At 46.6% G+C, this 16,989-nt stretch overlaps 2 protein-coding genes across 7 annotated transcripts; one reads left to right on the top strand and one right to left on the bottom strand.

Annotated features, from left to right (window-relative positions):
* Positions 1-567: 567 nt before the first annotated feature.
* NICN1 (nicolin 1, tubulin polyglutamylase complex subunit) lies at positions 568-8,346 on the bottom strand. Of its 5 annotated transcripts, XR_014522337.1 has the most exons (8): positions 8,094-8,346; positions 7,150-7,291; positions 6,667-6,855; positions 5,154-5,267; positions 3,247-3,318; positions 2,999-3,103; positions 1,235-2,469; positions 568-1,178 (listed from the first exon to the last, which is right to left on the bottom strand). XR_014522337.1 is itself a non-coding variant. In XM_083488790.1 (7 exons), exons 1-7 carry the CDS (start codon positions 8,250-8,252, stop codon positions 2,428-2,430), a joined length of 696 nt encoding a protein of 231 aa, XP_083344916.1. In that variant the 5' UTR covers positions 8,253-8,287; the 3' UTR covers positions 568-2,427. The 5 variants fall into 5 exon arrangements, 4 of the variants coding, with proteins under 4 accessions (XP_083344916.1, XP_083344919.1, XP_083344917.1 ...); XM_083488790.1 differs by having other exon boundaries at positions 568-2,469; positions 8,221-8,287; XM_083488793.1 differs by having other exon boundaries at positions 568-2,469; positions 8,094-8,203.
* Positions 8,347-8,550: 204 nt separating this feature from the next.
* Positions 8,551-16,932, top strand: GMPPB (GDP-mannose pyrophosphorylase B). 2 transcript variants are annotated; one of them, XM_083488763.1, is made up of 10 exons: positions 8,551-8,688; positions 8,957-9,091; positions 9,771-9,851; positions 11,850-11,898; positions 12,148-12,290; positions 13,911-14,069; positions 14,263-14,341; positions 14,666-14,793; positions 15,059-15,241; positions 16,183-16,932. In XM_083488763.1, exons 2-10 carry the CDS (start codon positions 8,963-8,965, stop codon positions 16,312-16,314), a joined length of 1,083 nt encoding a protein of 360 aa, XP_083344889.1. In that variant the 5' UTR covers positions 8,551-8,688; positions 8,957-8,962; the 3' UTR covers positions 16,315-16,932. The 2 variants fall into 2 exon arrangements, with proteins under 2 accessions (XP_083344889.1, XP_083344890.1); XM_083488764.1 differs by having other exon boundaries at positions 8,620-8,688; positions 9,775-9,851.
* The last annotated feature ends 57 nt before the right edge of the window (positions 16,933-16,989 follow it).

Consider the following 16,989-nt stretch of genomic DNA (forward strand, 5'->3'; position numbering starts at 1 on the left):
ATTAACAAACATGAGTGCATGAGATGTACTGTAATTAGCTGCTTAAAAATCCAAATTACAGGTCTTTCAGAATACTTACCGTACTTTTACTTTAAAGACAAGGGAATATAGAAAGCAAAGATAGCACTGAAAATGGTTACTAAATCAGGAAGGGCATTTTTTCTTTCCAATTAAGCAAGCATGCATGAATCAGTTGGATTGAATAAAAAACAAGACTACATAGGATCAAAGTAGCCTGGAACACCAGAAGGTGTGGTGGTATTTCCCTCCCTTATTTTGCAGGTTATCTGGGATGTTTGCTAAAACAGGGAAGGTTTTGGAAGCAATTGGCTTTTCTTTTTTAAAAAAAATTATCAATATCCAGCTGTCATATTCAATTCAGAATTAGACAGTGGCCTTTGCTTCTATTCTCCTTTCCACTTGCCGCTCCCCCTTTTGGTTGCTCGGCATCTAGCATGGGAAAAAGAGCATTGGCCCATGTACTCCTAATTTTAGATGCTATTACAGGTTCATAAATAAACTTAAGAGAGGTTTGACAAGTACAATGCACCAAGCACATACAATCAATACAACACAACAATCTTTTATTTGTGATGCATCTGGCCTGGATAATCATCCATTGAAAAATACTTCAAATACATTAACCCTGATTTAATGCAATGGGTAAGGGTTGCAGCTCAGTAGCAAAGGACATTATTTACAAGCAGAAGCTCCCAAGTTGGGCATCTCCAAGTTAGGATAAGAAAGATCCTTGTCTGAAACCCTGAAGAGATATTGGTGCTCAGACAATACTGAGCTAGAGGTACCAATAAGGCAGCTTCCTGACATCATTTGCAAAGGTCTTTCACTGTATTCAGCAAAAGTTTATTATACTTGCAATGGGTTAGAAGATCACTGTGGCTCTTTCCAACTATAAATAAAGTAGCATACATAATTTATAATAAATAACAGAAAGGAAGTTACACAGCTATGGAAAAGAGGTTGTTCCCGAGATCTAAAGTCCAGCATTAAAAAAAAAAAAATCAGCTACACATCCTACTGAACTAATTCATTTTGTTCTGCAGCTTAGTCCACCAGACTATTACATATCATGGACATTACTGCAGCAAGTGTCCTATACCACAAGAAGATACGTTTGCTATGAAGCAACATAGTGCTGTTCTGTTCAAAAAATATCTCTGCCTGTCAGTATGGGGAAGTGTTTGAATATTCTCATTGTAACCATCATAGCAGCCCTTTGAAAGGCAGTTTAAGATGTACTGTTGAGAGAAAGTGATCGTTCAAAGGCAGTGTAGTAGCTCCTTGACAGAGAAGGGATCTGAATCCAGACTTTTACCTTAATCATTTTTTCACCTCAGCTTTCAACACTCATTCTTGAGCATAGTAATTCATGGACGGGAAATGAGCATCTACAACCATGCAAGGGTTATCTAATGAGTTGGAAAGATTAATATGGTAATATTTAAGAATACAAAGGTGACAGCTGGTAATTCAGGTTGCAACTCAGCTTAAATAAGGGAGCTCTCAAGGACATGGCTTTTCAGGCTTTCCACCAGGATGCTATTTTCGCTACTTGAAAGATCTATAGCTGTGGCTGTAAAAAATGACAAGGTGCTCCAGGACTCAGCTAAAAACCAACACAGCACAGTCTGGCACTGCCATTTCACTAGGGTAAACTATTTCTCTAATGTGGCCCTTACAATATTGTAGCCAAGGCTAGTGACAGGTTGTTGAGGGCTAGCTCTGTACAATTCACAACTAAACTACTCGCATCCCTCCAGGAAAAAAGAGGTGGGGGTTAACTTTTCAGGAAGCATTTCTTATTGCCACCCACTTATTAAAAACCTTACACAATTACATAGTGTAGGTTGCAAATGAGGTAGCCATAGCAGAGGAAGCAACAAGGAAGTTCTCATTCTCTCTGGAACGCCAACACATGAATTTGAGAATGTAAAACCTTCAGTCTTGTCAGCTTCAAGACATTTCAAGTCACTTCTCTTGCCAAAATGAAGGATTCTTCTCTCCACCCTGCCCTGCCCCCATCATAGTACCAGATTCTTGAAAGATTGCTTGATTTTGCCCCAAAAAGAAGCATGCACCAACATGCACAGCAGGGCTTCCAAGAAACAGACCAGGAGATGAAGAGCCCAAATAAGGCACCTTCAAGTTCAAGGGAACACAACCTTCCAGGGTCCAGTGCAAAATGGAGAACAATCTCCACATAAGACCTGGCAGGAAGAACAGAGCAGAGCTGGAGAGTTCCCATAAAGGCCACCTCCATGAAGCGGAAAAGGGAAGGACTGGAACATGAAGGCAACACACTTTGTCCATCATTTCTTCCTGCCTCAAGCCAATCCAACACTGTGGGGGTGCAGCTCAGTGAGTCCAGCTCTTAGGAACTTAGTCAGCTTTGAGTCCTGGGAAAACTCAAGTGTAGGACAGGAGGTTAAGGTCATAGGAGCCATTCACCTGAAACAAGAAAGGTACAGGGTATTGTTTTTAGCAAAGAGTCAACACATTGGGAATGTTATGGGATGTATGTTTCTCCCACACAGCCTCTATTCCCTCCAGTGGACAGAATGCTGGACTTGAGCTTAGAGGGAGCTGAATTCAAATTTCTACTCATCCAACAGGGTAACCTTGGGGGAGTCACTATGCTGTAGCCCAAATTTGCCCCAGGGTAAAATACAAACACTTCATGCAAGCCATTCTTAAGCTCCTTAGAGGAAGAAGGATACACGATAAACAGAAATTTCATACTGACTGCCAAATTCTTTCATTGCAGCTTTCCTGATTCGCTGCTGGAAACAGGGAAACCAAAGTGGGCCTTTGGCCTGATCCAGCAGGGCTCTTCTAAGGTTAATGTGTATGCTCTGTGGGCTGCAAAGGCTGAGCGTAAACTTGAAGTAAGTCTTCAAGATAGGGGGTGTGAGTTCTAACTGGACTGCAGTGAAGGACACACTCCCCAAACAAGAAGCAAAAGTAATATGAAACTAACATCAAAACGGCCAATTCGTGCTGCTGGCTGGTTGGCTTGGAGCATCTCAGTCAAAACCCACATTTGCTGCAGTTCAGAAGACACTTTGTCAGCATCAGGGAGTCCCTGAAAGTGAAGGAAAGTTATATATTCATATAAGCAGTTTCTCCACTGCTTTTGTTGATAAAACATCACATCTCCCCAGAGCCATTCCCTGCCAGGAGGCTGTCAGCAAATCAGAAACCCCCAGTGTCACCAACAATACTTACATCACGCAGATTTGTTGGCCGCTCCTGAGGAGATGGGTGAGAAAGCCAAGCTGGGAAGCCTTTTTGTGGACTCTGGAAGATAAAAACAGCCCCAGAGCAAAACACTGCTGATTCTCTACCAACTGGAATGTTGCACTTACACACATTATCCTTTTTACCTTCACCAATTTACTCTCTCAGAGCAGGCTGCCTAAAGACATAAATACTTGCCTCTACTGCCCACAGGAAAGTGCAGAATTCACTCTTATGAACTATTACAATCTATTTACCTTAAGCTCTCCTAGGAGCATTATTTACCAGGGGACTGTAGAGGTACAGTGTCCAGGATAATGTTTTCCCCCATCTGGATTTCACAGGTGAAAGCTTACTCTAAAATGTGCCACAGGGTTGGGCACAGGGGTGCCACAGGGTTCTGTCTTGGGCCCAGTCTTATTCAACATCTTTATCAACGACTTGGATGATGGACTCAAGGGCATCCTGATCAAATTTGCAGATGACACCAAACTGGGAGGGGTGGCTAACACCCCAGAGGACAGGATCACACTTCAAAACGACCTTGACAGATTAGAGAACTGGGCCAAAACAAACAAGATGAACTTTAACAGGGAGAAATGTAAAGTATTGCACTTGGGCAAAAAAAATGAGAGGCACAAATACAAGATGGGTGACACCTGGCTTGAGAGCAGTACATGTGAAAAGGATCTAGGAGTCTTGGTTGACCACAAACTTGACATGAGCCAACAGTGTGACGCGGCAGCTAAAAAAGCCAATGCAATTCTGGGCTGCATCAATAGGAGTATAGCATCTAGATCAAGGGAAGTAATCGTGCCACTGTATTCTGCTCTGGTCAGACCACACCTGGAGTACTGTGTCCAGTTCTGGGCACCACAATTCCAGAAGGACACTGACAAACTGGAACGTGTCCAGAGGAGGGCAACCAAAATGGTCAAAGGCCTGGAAACGATGCCTTATGAGGAACGGCTAAGGGAGCTGGGCATGTTTAGCCTGGAGAAGAGGAGGTTAAGGGGTGATATGATAGCCATGTTCAAATATATCAAAGGATGTCACATAGAGGAGGGAGAAAGGTTGTTTTCTGCTGCTCCAGAGAAGCGGACACGGAGCAATGGATCCAAACTACAAGAAAGAAGATTCCACCTAAACATTAGGAAGAACTTCCTGACAGTAAGAGCTGTTCGACAGTGGAATTTGCTGCCAAGGAGTGTGGTGGAGTCTCCTACTTTGGAGGTCTTTAAGCAGAGGCTTGACAACCATATGTCAGGAGTGCTCTGATGGTGTTTCCTGCTTGGCAGGGGGTTGGACTCGATGGCCCTTGTGGTCTCTTCCAACTCTATGATTCTATGATTCTAAATCAGCTTTAGAATTGAACCTGGCAACTGCAGAGTTAATAACATGGATTGTGTACATGAGGGGCTCTGGTAGTTTCATTGGTGAGGATGTGAAATTCATAGCATGGAAATTAGAATGAATTGGCAGGGGGAGCCATTAATAAACTTGCTCCATGGGTAGCAGAGATCTTAAACTAAGAGAGTGAAGAAGATCAAGCTCAGTGAACAGTAGTTGAATTACACAGGAAACTCTGATAAAACTCAGGCCAAGCAGCAGAAGAGAACAGGAGACTTGGCTCCACAGAAGCTGAAGGCTAGAAAAGGAGGACAGAAGCTGGTAGCTCAGAATCAAAGAGATCTAGGTGCAGCATCTTCTCCAGTTCAGATGTGTGACCTAGCATTTTGGGGGGGAATAAAGCACAGAGAGCCTGAGTTCAGCCAGTTATCAGACCCTAGACTGTGCTCTGAAGAAGGCTTCATTCAATGCTGAGTAAGCCATTACAACCATAGAACAATGGTTATAGAAAGAACAGGTGCTTTGGGGATGAGTTGAGTATGTACCTTCTGACCCCCAGGGAAAAGCTGCAGCTCCTCAATGGTAAAATGCAGCCATACTGGAGATGGTTGACGCAGGATGAGACGCATGGCAGCCACTCGGTCCACATCACAGAGCATCTGGCAAAGTAAGGGAGACAAGGCATCACTGAACCTGCGCCAAGGCCCAATATCCCTTCAAAACAAAGTAAACAATGATTTGCTGTAACATTGTAAGAGCTTCTAATAAATTCTCCCTTAATACAAACAATAGGGAATCATTCCAAACTAGCTAGAATACAGTATCAGTAGGGCCAGGAATTAAGGCCAAGTAGGGGTATTATCATGGTCTGGTACATATAGTAGTAGTTCATTGGACCTTGTAGATCTAGTTAAATCTCGGCTCAGCTATAGTTTTCCTGGGTGGATTCAGGCATACCAGCATTTCTGTGTCTCAGATTGTTAAAATCTTAGTTGCAAGTTGTTGCAAGAATGGAAAAAGTTAGACCTGTAAAGATCTTTGCATGCTAAAAAAAACCTATAGAAAAATATTAAAAACAGACATTCATTTTGCCTATTACTTTGGGACTGCAAAACCATTACAACTGTCAATCCTTTCCCCTCAGTGTACCTAAACCTTTACTAAGTACTCTTGAAGTTTTGGTGGGCTAGGTTGTAACTTACACTATTAAAAATGAAGTTTGGCTGGGATCCCTATCATTAATAGTTTGTTTTCCTGAAAGTTACCAAGCATTACCTTGCTTCTGCATTTCTCCAATACAAAACACTCAATGTAGCTGAAGCATTTTAATAAGACTAGCCAAAACTGTGCCTGTAATAGGCAGAGCTGAAAGGTACCCTATGGGCAGTAAGAGCATGCAGACTTTTATAATTTTTAGAAATTCTATTACAAAAAACACACAGTCCATACCATTCCCCCAACTATCATCTGGCACACTAAAGAAGGGGTGGGGATCTTGTTGTCCACCAGACGTTGCAAGACTACTGCTCCCACAATCTCTGACCATTAGTCATGCTGGCTGGCGTCGATGGGAGTTGGAGTCCAATAACATATGCAAGCCACAAGTTCCCTATCCCAGCTCTATTCAAGATTTACTCAGTGGTAGCTAAAGTGTGATGGCGCAACAAAATAAACCAGGAAAGTTGTGGGGAGCACAGGTTGCCATTTCAGACAGGAAACAATATGAATTAGCAGAATAATTGAATCATCTCATAACTGAGATTCCTGCAGTGCAGGGGGTTGGACTAGATAACCCTTGCATCCCTTCCAATTCTATGATTTATGTGCAATACCAACAGAAATACAGTGGACTCTCAGGTTACGAACGTGATCCGTGCGTGAGGCATGTTCACAGCCTGCAGCGCCGTGTCTGCGCACGCGTGGGTTGCGATTTGGCGCTTCTGCACATGTGCCAAACCCCGGAAGTAACTCGTTCCGGTACTTCTGGGTTCGGCACGGTGTGCAACCCAAAAACGCACAGCCTGAAGTGCCTGTAACCCGAGGTATGACTGTACTTACCTGATGTCTGGAGAGAGAGAAATAATCCTGAGAGCCTTCTTCTGTGTGAGGGTTGGGCATCAAGCAGTAATTCTGCAGACAAGTAACCCACTTGGGAGGACTTTCGTTCCCACCATCTGCAGGGTTTCGACGCTGCACCCGTAGAGTCAGAAAGGCTGTGTAATAGTTCTTGAATACTATTTCCTGCAACTGAGGATAGCAATATGAGGGGAGGACTGTCATGGATTCCTCCTTTTCTTGTTCACAAACATTACTGCAACCCTTGGAGCAGGTCATTGCTTGAATATCTAAATTACAGCTTGGAGCAAAGTAGAGAAGCTTGCCTAGGGTAACCAAGTGAGTTACCAAAGGTGAGTTTTGAAGCAGGTACTTCCTGGTTCACCATCGTAGTTTCTGTATCAGCTTTACAACTAAAATGAGAGACTTCAAACATAAGATCTGACAATTCCAAGCCCCACACACTTGGTTTCCTCCCATACTTACATCAATGGTCTGTGAGTGTGGAAGCACAACATCAATCACCAGAACACCAGGACGGCCTTGCTCAGTCCTCATGTCTCCCACTTGCAGTGAGACTGGGCTCTTTAAAATGCAGGGAACAGGCTCATGAGCCATGGTCCCCATGCTGGAAGAGAGCAGTGGACTCCATTAAGCAGCACATAAATATTACAACCTCCACCTCCCTACACTGAAACTCGGGAACCTGCCCCCTGGTGTGTTTTTTAAAATTATTATTAATTATTTTTTAGTATTATTATTATTATTATTATTAGTTGTAGTAGTAGTAAATAAATTGAATAGTAAAGCCACACACACCAGCAACAAAACATCCATTCAGAATTCCAATACAAATGCAGACTACTAATGACTATAACATGTATATTTGGGGGATCATATTCCACCAACAAAGCAAGTTCTGCGGATCACCCAGTAGCATGATAGCTTTGTTTCACCTATCTGATGCTGGCTGCTGTGAAAGGCCATGGTCCAATAAAACCAAGAAGGTACAATCCTAGGTATGCTTACTTGGAAGTAAGCCACATCACATTCGGGGGTGAGGGGCACACTTCTGATTAAAGACATATGGGATCAAGCTCCTCCAAGGTTTTACATACTGTACTGTTATTTTTTTTAGTAAACCAAATATTTTAGCAATAAAAACGTAGCAATAATATAATGACGGCCCCCTCCACACAGGCTTCCTTACTGTCAACGATGCAGCTCGGTTTTTTTACTTAGCAAAGCCGGAGCGTTCCCTAAGAAGAGAAACACGGACGCACTCGCCCCACTCCCGGTTAAGCCCAAGACAAGCAACGCTAAGCCCCCTCCCCGAGAGTAACGGACCCGTCGTCACCCGCAGAGGGCGGCGGGGACGCGCCCAGGTCCAGGCCCTTCCTTTGCCCACCCAGCGCATCCTTGCGACTCGCCTGCAGCCGCTCCCGGCTCGCTCTCGCGCCTCCTCCTTCTTCCTCCTGTCAACCTGCTGCTTTAAAGCGGGTAGAGGAGCCGACAGAGAAGAGCGAAGCAGTTCCCCCCGCTACGGCTTCCCCTCACCCGCTTAGCAAGCGCAAAGCCACTACAAACATGGCAGCGCCGCACGTCACGAACGTTGCCACTACTACGGAGAACGAGGAGGCTGAAGCCTTTGTTGCTAGGGCTCGCTTGGCGTCGCGCGCGCGTGACGACACCACGCCCCGCCCGCCTAAAGGCGGTGGCTAACGGGGAAGAGGGGCGGGGCTTTAACTTGAAGCCGCCTACCTAGAGACGTGTCTGCTGCGGCGCCTTGGCAATGACGCAAGGCGGTCGCATTTCTAACCTGTCCGCGTTGCTGCGGCAACGTAGTAGCTAGCGTTTTGATTGGCCGACAAGCATCGCAGCTCTCGTCCGCCATTGGATGGTTAGGATGCTTGGACACGTCCGGCGCACTGATTGGTTGACCGATTCGGAAGGGAGTTTGACGGAGATGTCGTGGTGGCTGGTTCTGTCGGCTGTAGGCGGAGTGGCACCTCCGGGCCGGGTCAGGTGAGTTACGCGGAGCCGAGGACGGAGGGGGTGACGTTGGCTACGACTACGGGCCTCTGGGTCCGGTCCAGAAGAGCACCGAGGGCTCCAGGGGCGGCGGCGGCCGGGCTCGGAGCTCGAGGGGCCGCTGGCAAGTTCTGCTTGGCGGGGGGTCGACGCGGGGAGGTTGGGGGACCATCGAGGGGGACCTGGCAGGCAGCGGGGCCGGTGGAGGCCTTGGGGGCGGCGTGGGGTCTGACGCTTCGCCCTTTCCTCCGCCCTCTTTCAGGCAAGGATGAAGGCGCTGATCTTGGTGGGGGGCTATGGCACGCGGCTGCGGCCCCTGACCCTCAGCATCCCGAAGCCCCTAGTGGAATTTTGCAACAAGCCTATCCTGCTGCACCAGGTGGAGGCTCTGGTGAAGGTAGGATTGAGCACCAACCTTCTGTGTTTGGGTGGGTGGGTGAAGGTGAGGCTGCCGTCCGCTTAGAGGGGCGGGGGAGAAGAGAGATTCAGGGGCCTCTTTTTCCTGAAAAGGGCGCTGTGCCTTTTAAGAGCTGCATGGCAGACTGGAATTCAATAGGTGAAGCTTTTGCTGTTGAGTTATTCCATGGGAAAGTTTCCTGCACATATCTGGGATGGCTTCTTGTGCTGTGCCCTCTGCCACGTTTCCTGTGCATTTCTAGGCATCTCTCCATCTCTGTGCTAGATGAAGATAAATCACTTTGCTTTACCATACAGATAAATAGGGATGGATGTACATTTTGGATAACTTGTGCTATAGCCAGGGAAAGTGGCTCATACAAATGATCACAGACTAATACCTAAGTGATAGGTGGTCTTCTTCCAGATTTAGGAGTCGAATGTGTGAATTCTAACTGCTGCCCTTTTGCTGATTTAGCTTCATTTTGCTCAGTGAGTTGATGGGGAAAGGATTAGAAATGTTTCTCTCTGTTCCAATCTTGCATAACCATCCCTTACATCTTCTAAATAATTATGATCTCTGGTCCGGTTGTATTGCCTCCCTGGGTCTGGACACCTGATCACCTCAGTTGCATGCATAGTTTGAGTGTCTTGGAGTTACTATTCCTCTTCTTTGACAGGCAGGTGTGAACCATGTGATCCTTGCTGTCAGTTATATGTCAGAACTGCTGGAAAAGGAGATGAAAGAACAAGAGCAAAGGGTAAGTTTTGAGTTGATAGTTCTTAGGCTGCTTTCCTGAACCTGATGGTTGGAGGTCCTGTAGATGTGCAGGAGTTGATTGGAACTCTTCATTTGCTATAGCATTTTGTCTTAATGTGGCTGAAGTTCTATGAAAGCTAGTGGCTCAATAGCATTACCTAAGCTCATGCTGCTTTCACAGAGCATAGCCTTGTGAATCACTAACTCTAGTGATTATCTTTCAGTGTTCATGAGGTGGGCATTTGATAGTTCACTTTATTCTTGGGGAGTTTTGCAACTGCAAGGAAAGGGGTTCGCTTTGGACTTTGCTGAGTTAGATAGCCTGTATGTACTAGGGCCTCTATGTGAAACTCAAATTAATTATAGTGCAGTGCATGAGCTTTAATTAGATTACAACTATACAATATATTACAATTTTAACTGAAGCCAACTAAGCCAAAATAAGCGCATGTTGTGCAAGTATATCCATAAATGTTGCTCACTTCCTACACTGTAAAAAGCAGGGTGTGACTTTTTCTTGGCACCGTGCCATACCAATTTTTGTAACTTCCTGTAACTGAAGGTTTATGGATTCAGTTTCATTGGCAATACCAGCTACACAAGTGTTGGTTAGAAGCAAGAAAACTTTTCTTCAGTAAAAATCTAGCTAGTGGTACACTCTTAACAACAGCACTCCCTTTTTATGATTTGATATGATTCACTGGCAGATTACTTTGGCCAGAAACCTATTATTTTCAAATAGATGGAACCTATTGTCTATAACTATTTGAAGACAGGGTGGTATTCAAAATAGATGCACTAGCTCAAGGATTAGTACTAATGCATTGGACCCCCCCCCCCCCCCGCCCACCAGTACAGATTTTTTCCTGCTGACGGAATGTATTCTTTGTGCTGCACCAAATACAACCTATACTTTTAATGCACATCTTATTTCAGACATTTCAGCATAAAAGGCTTAGCACCCTCTCCATTGTTACACTGGGACCAGATTCAACTGATTTGCTAGTGGAAGTACAACGGGGCTTCCCCCCTTTGCCCTGTGTGCCCCCATGCCTTCCCCAAATACGCTCTTGCAGGTTGGGAGAACCCACTGAAGAGCACGGGAGGAGGAGATGGGAGATCATGCTGTTTGCAAAGCGTATATGCTTGTGCTGACAAAATGATCAAATTAGTGTAACACTGAATTCTACCCACTGACTGGATTCTTAAGACAGCTAAGACAAGACAGCTTTAGAAAGTTCATGGAAGGAAGATTTCCCATTTCCTATCTACACCCACAGCCACCTGTGCTTCTCCAATAGCTTCTCTGAAGGAATGGGGTCCCCAATTGTGGGACAAAGTGCAGGCGACTTTGGGAGGAGTAGTAGTTAGGAAACCTTCCTTCTATGAACTTTTTGAAGTTACCTTAGGATTCAAGCCAAATTTAGGGCAGTTATCAGCCATCCTCCATGCCCCATCCCACATTTTACAAGCACGTCCCCATCCCCCCCCCCCATTGCTCTAGGGAGGTTTTCAGGGGGAGGAGGGAACAGGAAACTTTCATTCTGTGAACTTCCTCTAGTTAACTTATCTGAGGATCCAAGCCACTGATTCTAACCTCCTCTTTGTAATTGTGAATGCAGCAACCCCTCTGACCCTTAGTGTACCTAACTTAGCTGAAATTCTGTTGGACTTAATGGACTTGCTTTCAAATGTGGATGGTGTGTTACATGACTTTCTAAGAGGGAAAGTAAAGTTTAGTTATTTCATCTTAATTTATGCTGTTCATCTGTTGCTTCATTAGAACAAGTACCCCCACAAAGCCAGGGAGCCTGCAATCTGTAGGTCACCATAAATTCATCATTGAATAATATTGATATGGTTGTCTAGTTCTATTAGAGAGGATTTATGAAAATCTGATGACTAAAGGAAGGGTATATAACCAGGTCACTGGCACACATATTCTGTTGGTGATGCGCATCTTCTAATTTTGTTTTCCAAATTCTACTTTGTTTTCTAGCTGGGCATTCACATTTCCCTGTCGCATGAGAAGGAACCACTGGGCACAGGTAACTGAAGCAGCCACTTTCTTGTGGAGAAGTGAGGTTATAGGGGGAGTAAATGTGGGATCAGAATCAAAACTTGTGGCAACCTGGAGTGTCCTGGCTATATGCAGGTGGAGGATTGGGTACTACTAATTCTGATCAGGAGCTATATAGGATGTAACTTTCTAAAGCGGGTTGAGCAGTGCCTGCTGGCTGTTGTTGCTGAAGGGCACACGAATAGGTGAATATTGAGGGCTTTGGTTTCCTCCACAGCTGGACCCCTGGCACTAGCGCGGGAGCTGTTGACCGAGAATGCAGAGCCTTTTTTTGTGCTCAACAGTGATGTGATCTGCGATTTCCCCTTCAAAGACATGGTGCACTTTCACAGGCATCATGGAAAAGAGGGCACCATTGTGGTAAGTACCGTATTTTTCATCCCATAGAATGCTCCGTCCCATAGGACGCACCTAGTTGTTTCTTTTGGGGGGGGGGAATAAAGGAAATTTCCCCCCTTTATTCCCCCCCCCCCCAAAACCAGGTTGGGGAAACCGAACCAGGTCGAGGAACAGCGGGATGGCGGCGGTGCGCCTCCTTGCTGTCCCCCGAGCTTGTGGGGCTGGCCAATGTCTGTCCGGCGCACGGGGTGCTCTGTTTCAGGGCACCCTTCGTGCCGGGCGGCAGGCTGCTATCCGCAGCGTGGGGAGCCCTGCGGGGAACTCCTGCAGGGCTCCAACACGCTGCGGATGTCTGCCCGGCGCGAGGGGCGCTCTGCTTCAGGGTGCTCCTTGCGCAGGGCGGCAGGCTGCTATCCGCAGCGTGGGGAGCCCTGTGGGGAACTCCTGCAGGGCTCCAACATGCTGCGGATGTCTGCCCAGCACGAGGGGTGCTCTGCTTCAGGGCGCCCGGCGCTCCGGGAAGCATGCTATGGATGTGTTCCTGAAGCGCCGGGCGCTCTGCTTTCAGCACGTCAGGCGCTCCGGGAAGCAGGCTGCTATCCGCAGCCTAGACTGCCGTGCAGGAATTCCCGCAGGGCTGCCTAGGCTGTGGATGTGTTCCCGAAGCGCCAGGCGCTCTGCTTTTAGCGCGGCCAGCGCTCCGGGAAGCAGGCTGCTATCCGCATCCTAGACAGCCCTGCGAGAACTCCCACAGGGCTGCTTAGGCTGCGGATGTCTTCCTGAAGCCTGGAGAGTGAGAGGGGTCGGTGCGCACCAACCCCTCTCGCTCTCCAAGCTTCAGCGAAAGCCTGCATTCGCCCCATAGGACGCACCCAGATTTCCCCTTCATTTTTGGAGGGGGAAAAGTGCGTCCTATAGGGCGAAAAATACGGTACCTGTGGAGCACCCACTCCATGCTTGCAATGCTCCATTGCTGGAGTGGCTCTCCAGAGGTTGCTGGATTCCAGGTCCCATCAGCATGAGCCAATAGTCAGGGATGATAACTTTAGTCTGCCAACATCTTTGGAAAGCCAAAGGGTAGATCCCTTGCTCTTTTGCTTGGAATTGCCCGTGGATCCTTGGACCACCTAGTTTCTGTTGGTTGCAGAGCTGCCAGAAAGCTAAGTTTAGCAGGCCAGCTGGAGACATAGGCAGAAAGAGCTCCATCACTTCCACAAACCCTTAAGACTTGGCAAAAACCGTAGTTGCAGGAACAAAGAATCATAGTATTGTAGAGTTGGAAAGGATCCCAAGGGACATCTAGTCCAACCCTCTGCAACCCACTTAAAAAAAATCAAGCCCCTCCTGTGGGTGTTACAAATGCCTCCCCTTGTTTACATGCACAGGAGCACGCTTATTAGTTCATAAAGAAGAATTAGGGTGTGTGTTCTTATTTTAGGGATGAACTGCACACCCACATCTTTCTCTAATGCAAAAACAGAAGTGGTTGGAGTAAAGGTCCTGTCCTACTCTTTATTTTGCTCATGGGGTTCTTTTTAAAATAAGAGATCAGGATAGTAAACTAGGCATGGCAGTGCAAGCGAGCTCTTTCTGTGCCCTCTGAGTACCATGGCTGGGTGTGATGCCAGTTTTGCCTTGCAGGTGACCAAAGTGGAGGAGCCCTCCAAATACGGCGTCGTGGTGTGTGAGTCAGATACAGGGCGCATACACCGCTTTGTGGAGAAACCCCAAGTTTTTGTTTCCAACAAGATCAATGCTGGCATGTACATCTTAAACCCAAGTGTGCTACAGCGGATCGAGGTATGAGGCCGGAAGGGTGGAACAGGGATCTTGCACAGGGCAGACTGGCTGGGGTGTTTGGGGTTGTGGTTTTAGTTGGGCACCTCATCTTTTCATGCCGGTGAGATTAAGGATGATGATGTCCGTGGGAACAGTAAATCTCTATTCTTTACAACATAAATGGCCAACTGGTAGTACTCTTGCCTTCCCTTAGCTGCGGCCTACCTCGATTGAGAAGGAGATATTCCCAGTGATGGCAGAACAAGGACAACTCTATGCCATGGAACTGCAGGGTAAGGGCACATGGAAGGATTTGGAATGGTACTTTGATCCTAAGGGGCTCTCACAGCTGTAGGCAGTGATTTGAGGAGAGGGCATATTAGACAATTAGATGTTAAGTCAGTGATGACCTGGAACTGGAGTTGAGAAGTAAAAATAAGATCAAGATGTGGAAGATGCCACATAACATGCAAGGGCCCCGTAGGGCAATGTTTGAATGAAACAACGTAATGCGGTTTCACTGTACATCTTGCTATATGCTGCCTTTGGGGAGGAAGGCTGGTATAAGGTCCATCAATGGAGACAGGTGTCTTATTAATGCAGCTTTGTCATCACAGGGTTCTGGATGGACATTGGGCAGCCCAAAGACTTTCTAACCGGCATGTGCATGTATCTGCAATATCTACGGCTGAAACATCCCGAGAGGCTGCACTCAGGACCGGGTTTCATGGGGAATGTATTAGTGGTAATTCTATTATTGTATTTCTTTGGAGCGAGGGTGGGTAGCACTTCATTAAAGGCTGATCTAAAACTGGTAGTATATTGAGCAAGGCAACAGCAGCTCTTGATATTACATCTACCATCTTGTGGACTAGAGCTGTGAAGGAATGTTGTTCTCTCCCATCTAGTTTCCTCTGAGGAGGAGGAAGCTACTTCCCAGACCAGAGCTGTGGAAGCTGCTCAAGAAACACCAGTTTACTTTCATGCACAATTTCCCCCCTCCACTTCAGGACCCAACTGCCAAGATTGGATCGAACTGCAGTATTGGTCCCAATGTCACCATTGGGGCAGGCGTGGTGATAGAGGACGGGGTTCGGATCAAACGTTGCACTGTGCTGAAGGGGTCGCGGATCCGGTCTCATTCGTGGCTGGAATCCTGCATCGTTGGCTGGAGCTCCTCTGTAGGCCAGTGGGTGAGTTCTGTGACAGAGCAATCCTCATCAGGCAGATACACACTGGGGAAAGTGAACTGCTGTAGGCTGAGGGAATGTAAACATTTTCTGCTCTTCTATGGGGAAATGTTACCTCTCTGGGCAGGACCAGTAAATGGAGAGAGCTGGAATGCAGGATAATTTTGTTTATTCCTCTCGGTGGCCCCAATGTGCCTCTTTGCTGGCCTTAACATACCCCCTTTTTGCCCTGCACACTGGGATAGCTTGTGCCAGGAGAGCTTTACTTCAGCCAGGTGAAGTCGCCAGCTTAAGGCCACCTGAGACACAGGGGTGGGGAGATCAGGTCATACCATAACCTCTCCCAGCCAGTGTGTCTGGGACTTAAGAATTGCACTGTTGGTCAGAGCTGCATCTTAGCAAGACTAATTAGTTCTTTTACTGATGAGTGAGCTGGAGTGCACAGTCCACACAAATGCTACTGTGATGTAGTTTCTTCACATGCCTGCATGTTTGTTTTCTCACTCATGATGGACTTGTAGCTTTGCAGTGGTTGTGTGTTCATACTCACTACCCTTATTATTATGAGAGCTGCATTTATAACAGGGAAACATGCCCTATAAAGTCCCAATTTAATATCTTTCAGTGCTGCTTTGTGCTAGGTATCAAGCTGTCCTTTCCCTATGAGTTGAATTGGTACCAGATTTAGTGGCAATTTGAGTAAGATTTAGGGAAACTCTACAGGTATAATTCTCATGGCATCTCATTCTGGCTGCTCCTGCTTTTAATTAGCAGCCCAGAACCAGAAAAGCAAGGGCAGAACTTGTTAGAAACAGACTCCTGAGTAGCCACAGGACTGTACCATGGAAGCAAATAACTGCCTTAGCCTAAGTCTATCTTGTAACATACTACTTCCCCCCAGCTCAGCATAGAGTTGTCTAACTGTATGTCACACCCTTCCTCAGGTACGGATGGAGAATGTGTCAGTGCTGGGAGAGGATGTCATTGTAAACGATGAACTCTACCTCAATGGTGCCAACGTGCTGCCTCACAAATCCATTGCGGAGTCTGTACCGGAGCCACGCATCATCATGTAGCAGTCCTGGGCCTTGAGTATTGGACCTGCTGAGAGGGCCCTCCCTGTCTTACCCTCTTACAAGGGGAATCCCCACCCTGTGCCTTGGGAGCGGGGGCTCCTTGTTGACTTTTATGCTGAGAAAATACTAACCTTCTGCTGGAATCCTAGGAGTGTAGTAGGATAAGGAGGTTTGTAAGCTGGCTGGAGTGCTCCTCAGAATCACTGCTTAGCATAAGGCATGATGACCTGGGCCAGCTCCAGGGGTTGTCCAGTGCCACAGGCCGTTGAGCTACTACTGGAAAGTAACCCTAATGTGCAAAGAGGAAAATGCTTGCTTGTGTGGTTCTGCAGTAGGAGTTCAGCTGCTGCAAGAGAACGGTCCCAGGCAGGCCCGGTGAGGAGAAAGAACAGCATGCTGTGCTTTTATTTCAGGATAACATGTGCTGCTCATGTTGCACAAAGGGAAGACAGAATACAATCCTCTTCTTTGGAACTCTACTGCCTTACAGAGACTGATCCCTCTCTCTTCCCTCCATATGGCCAATAATCACTAACTATTACTATTCAAGAACTCTGGACAGGGCTCTGTCAATTAATGGGGACGGGGAATGAAATTATATTGTCATGAAGAATGGGAGCTGTGGTGTGTCATATGTTTTCTTTAACTCCGCTTGGGGAACAACAATGGCAGTTT

Source organism: Podarcis liolepis (genome assembly GCF_965112155.1).
Source record: "Podarcis liolepis genome assembly, chromosome: 2".
Classification (NCBI taxonomy): domain Eukaryota; kingdom Metazoa; phylum Chordata; class Lepidosauria; order Squamata; family Lacertidae; genus Podarcis; species Podarcis liolepis.

Excerpts from the sequence above, each read along its gene's own strand:
- GMPPB (XM_083488763.1), top strand. The coding sequence starts at position 8,963 with ATGAAGGCGCTGATCTTGGTGGGGGGCTATGGCACGCGGCTGCGGCCC. Across the intron at positions 11,899-12,147 it reads GAAGGAACCACTGGGCACAG|CTGGACCCCTGGCACTAGCG; the intron begins GTAACTGAAGCA and ends TTTCCTCCACAG. Across the intron at positions 15,242-16,182 it reads GCTCCTCTGTAGGCCAGTGG|GTACGGATGGAGAATGTGTC; the intron begins GTGAGTTCTGTG and ends ACCCTTCCTCAG.
- NICN1 (XM_083488790.1), bottom strand. The coding sequence starts at position 8,252 with ATGTTTGTAGTGGCTTTGCGCTTGCTAAGCGG. Across the intron at positions 5,268-6,666 it reads TCTCTCTCTCCAGACATCAG|ATGCTCTGTGATGTGGACCG; the intron begins GTAAGTACAGTC and ends TTACTTTGCCAG. Across the intron at positions 3,319-5,153 it reads TTTTCCCTGGGGGTCAGAAG|AGTCCACAAAAAGGCTTCCC; the intron begins GTACATACTCAA and ends TTTATCTTCCAG.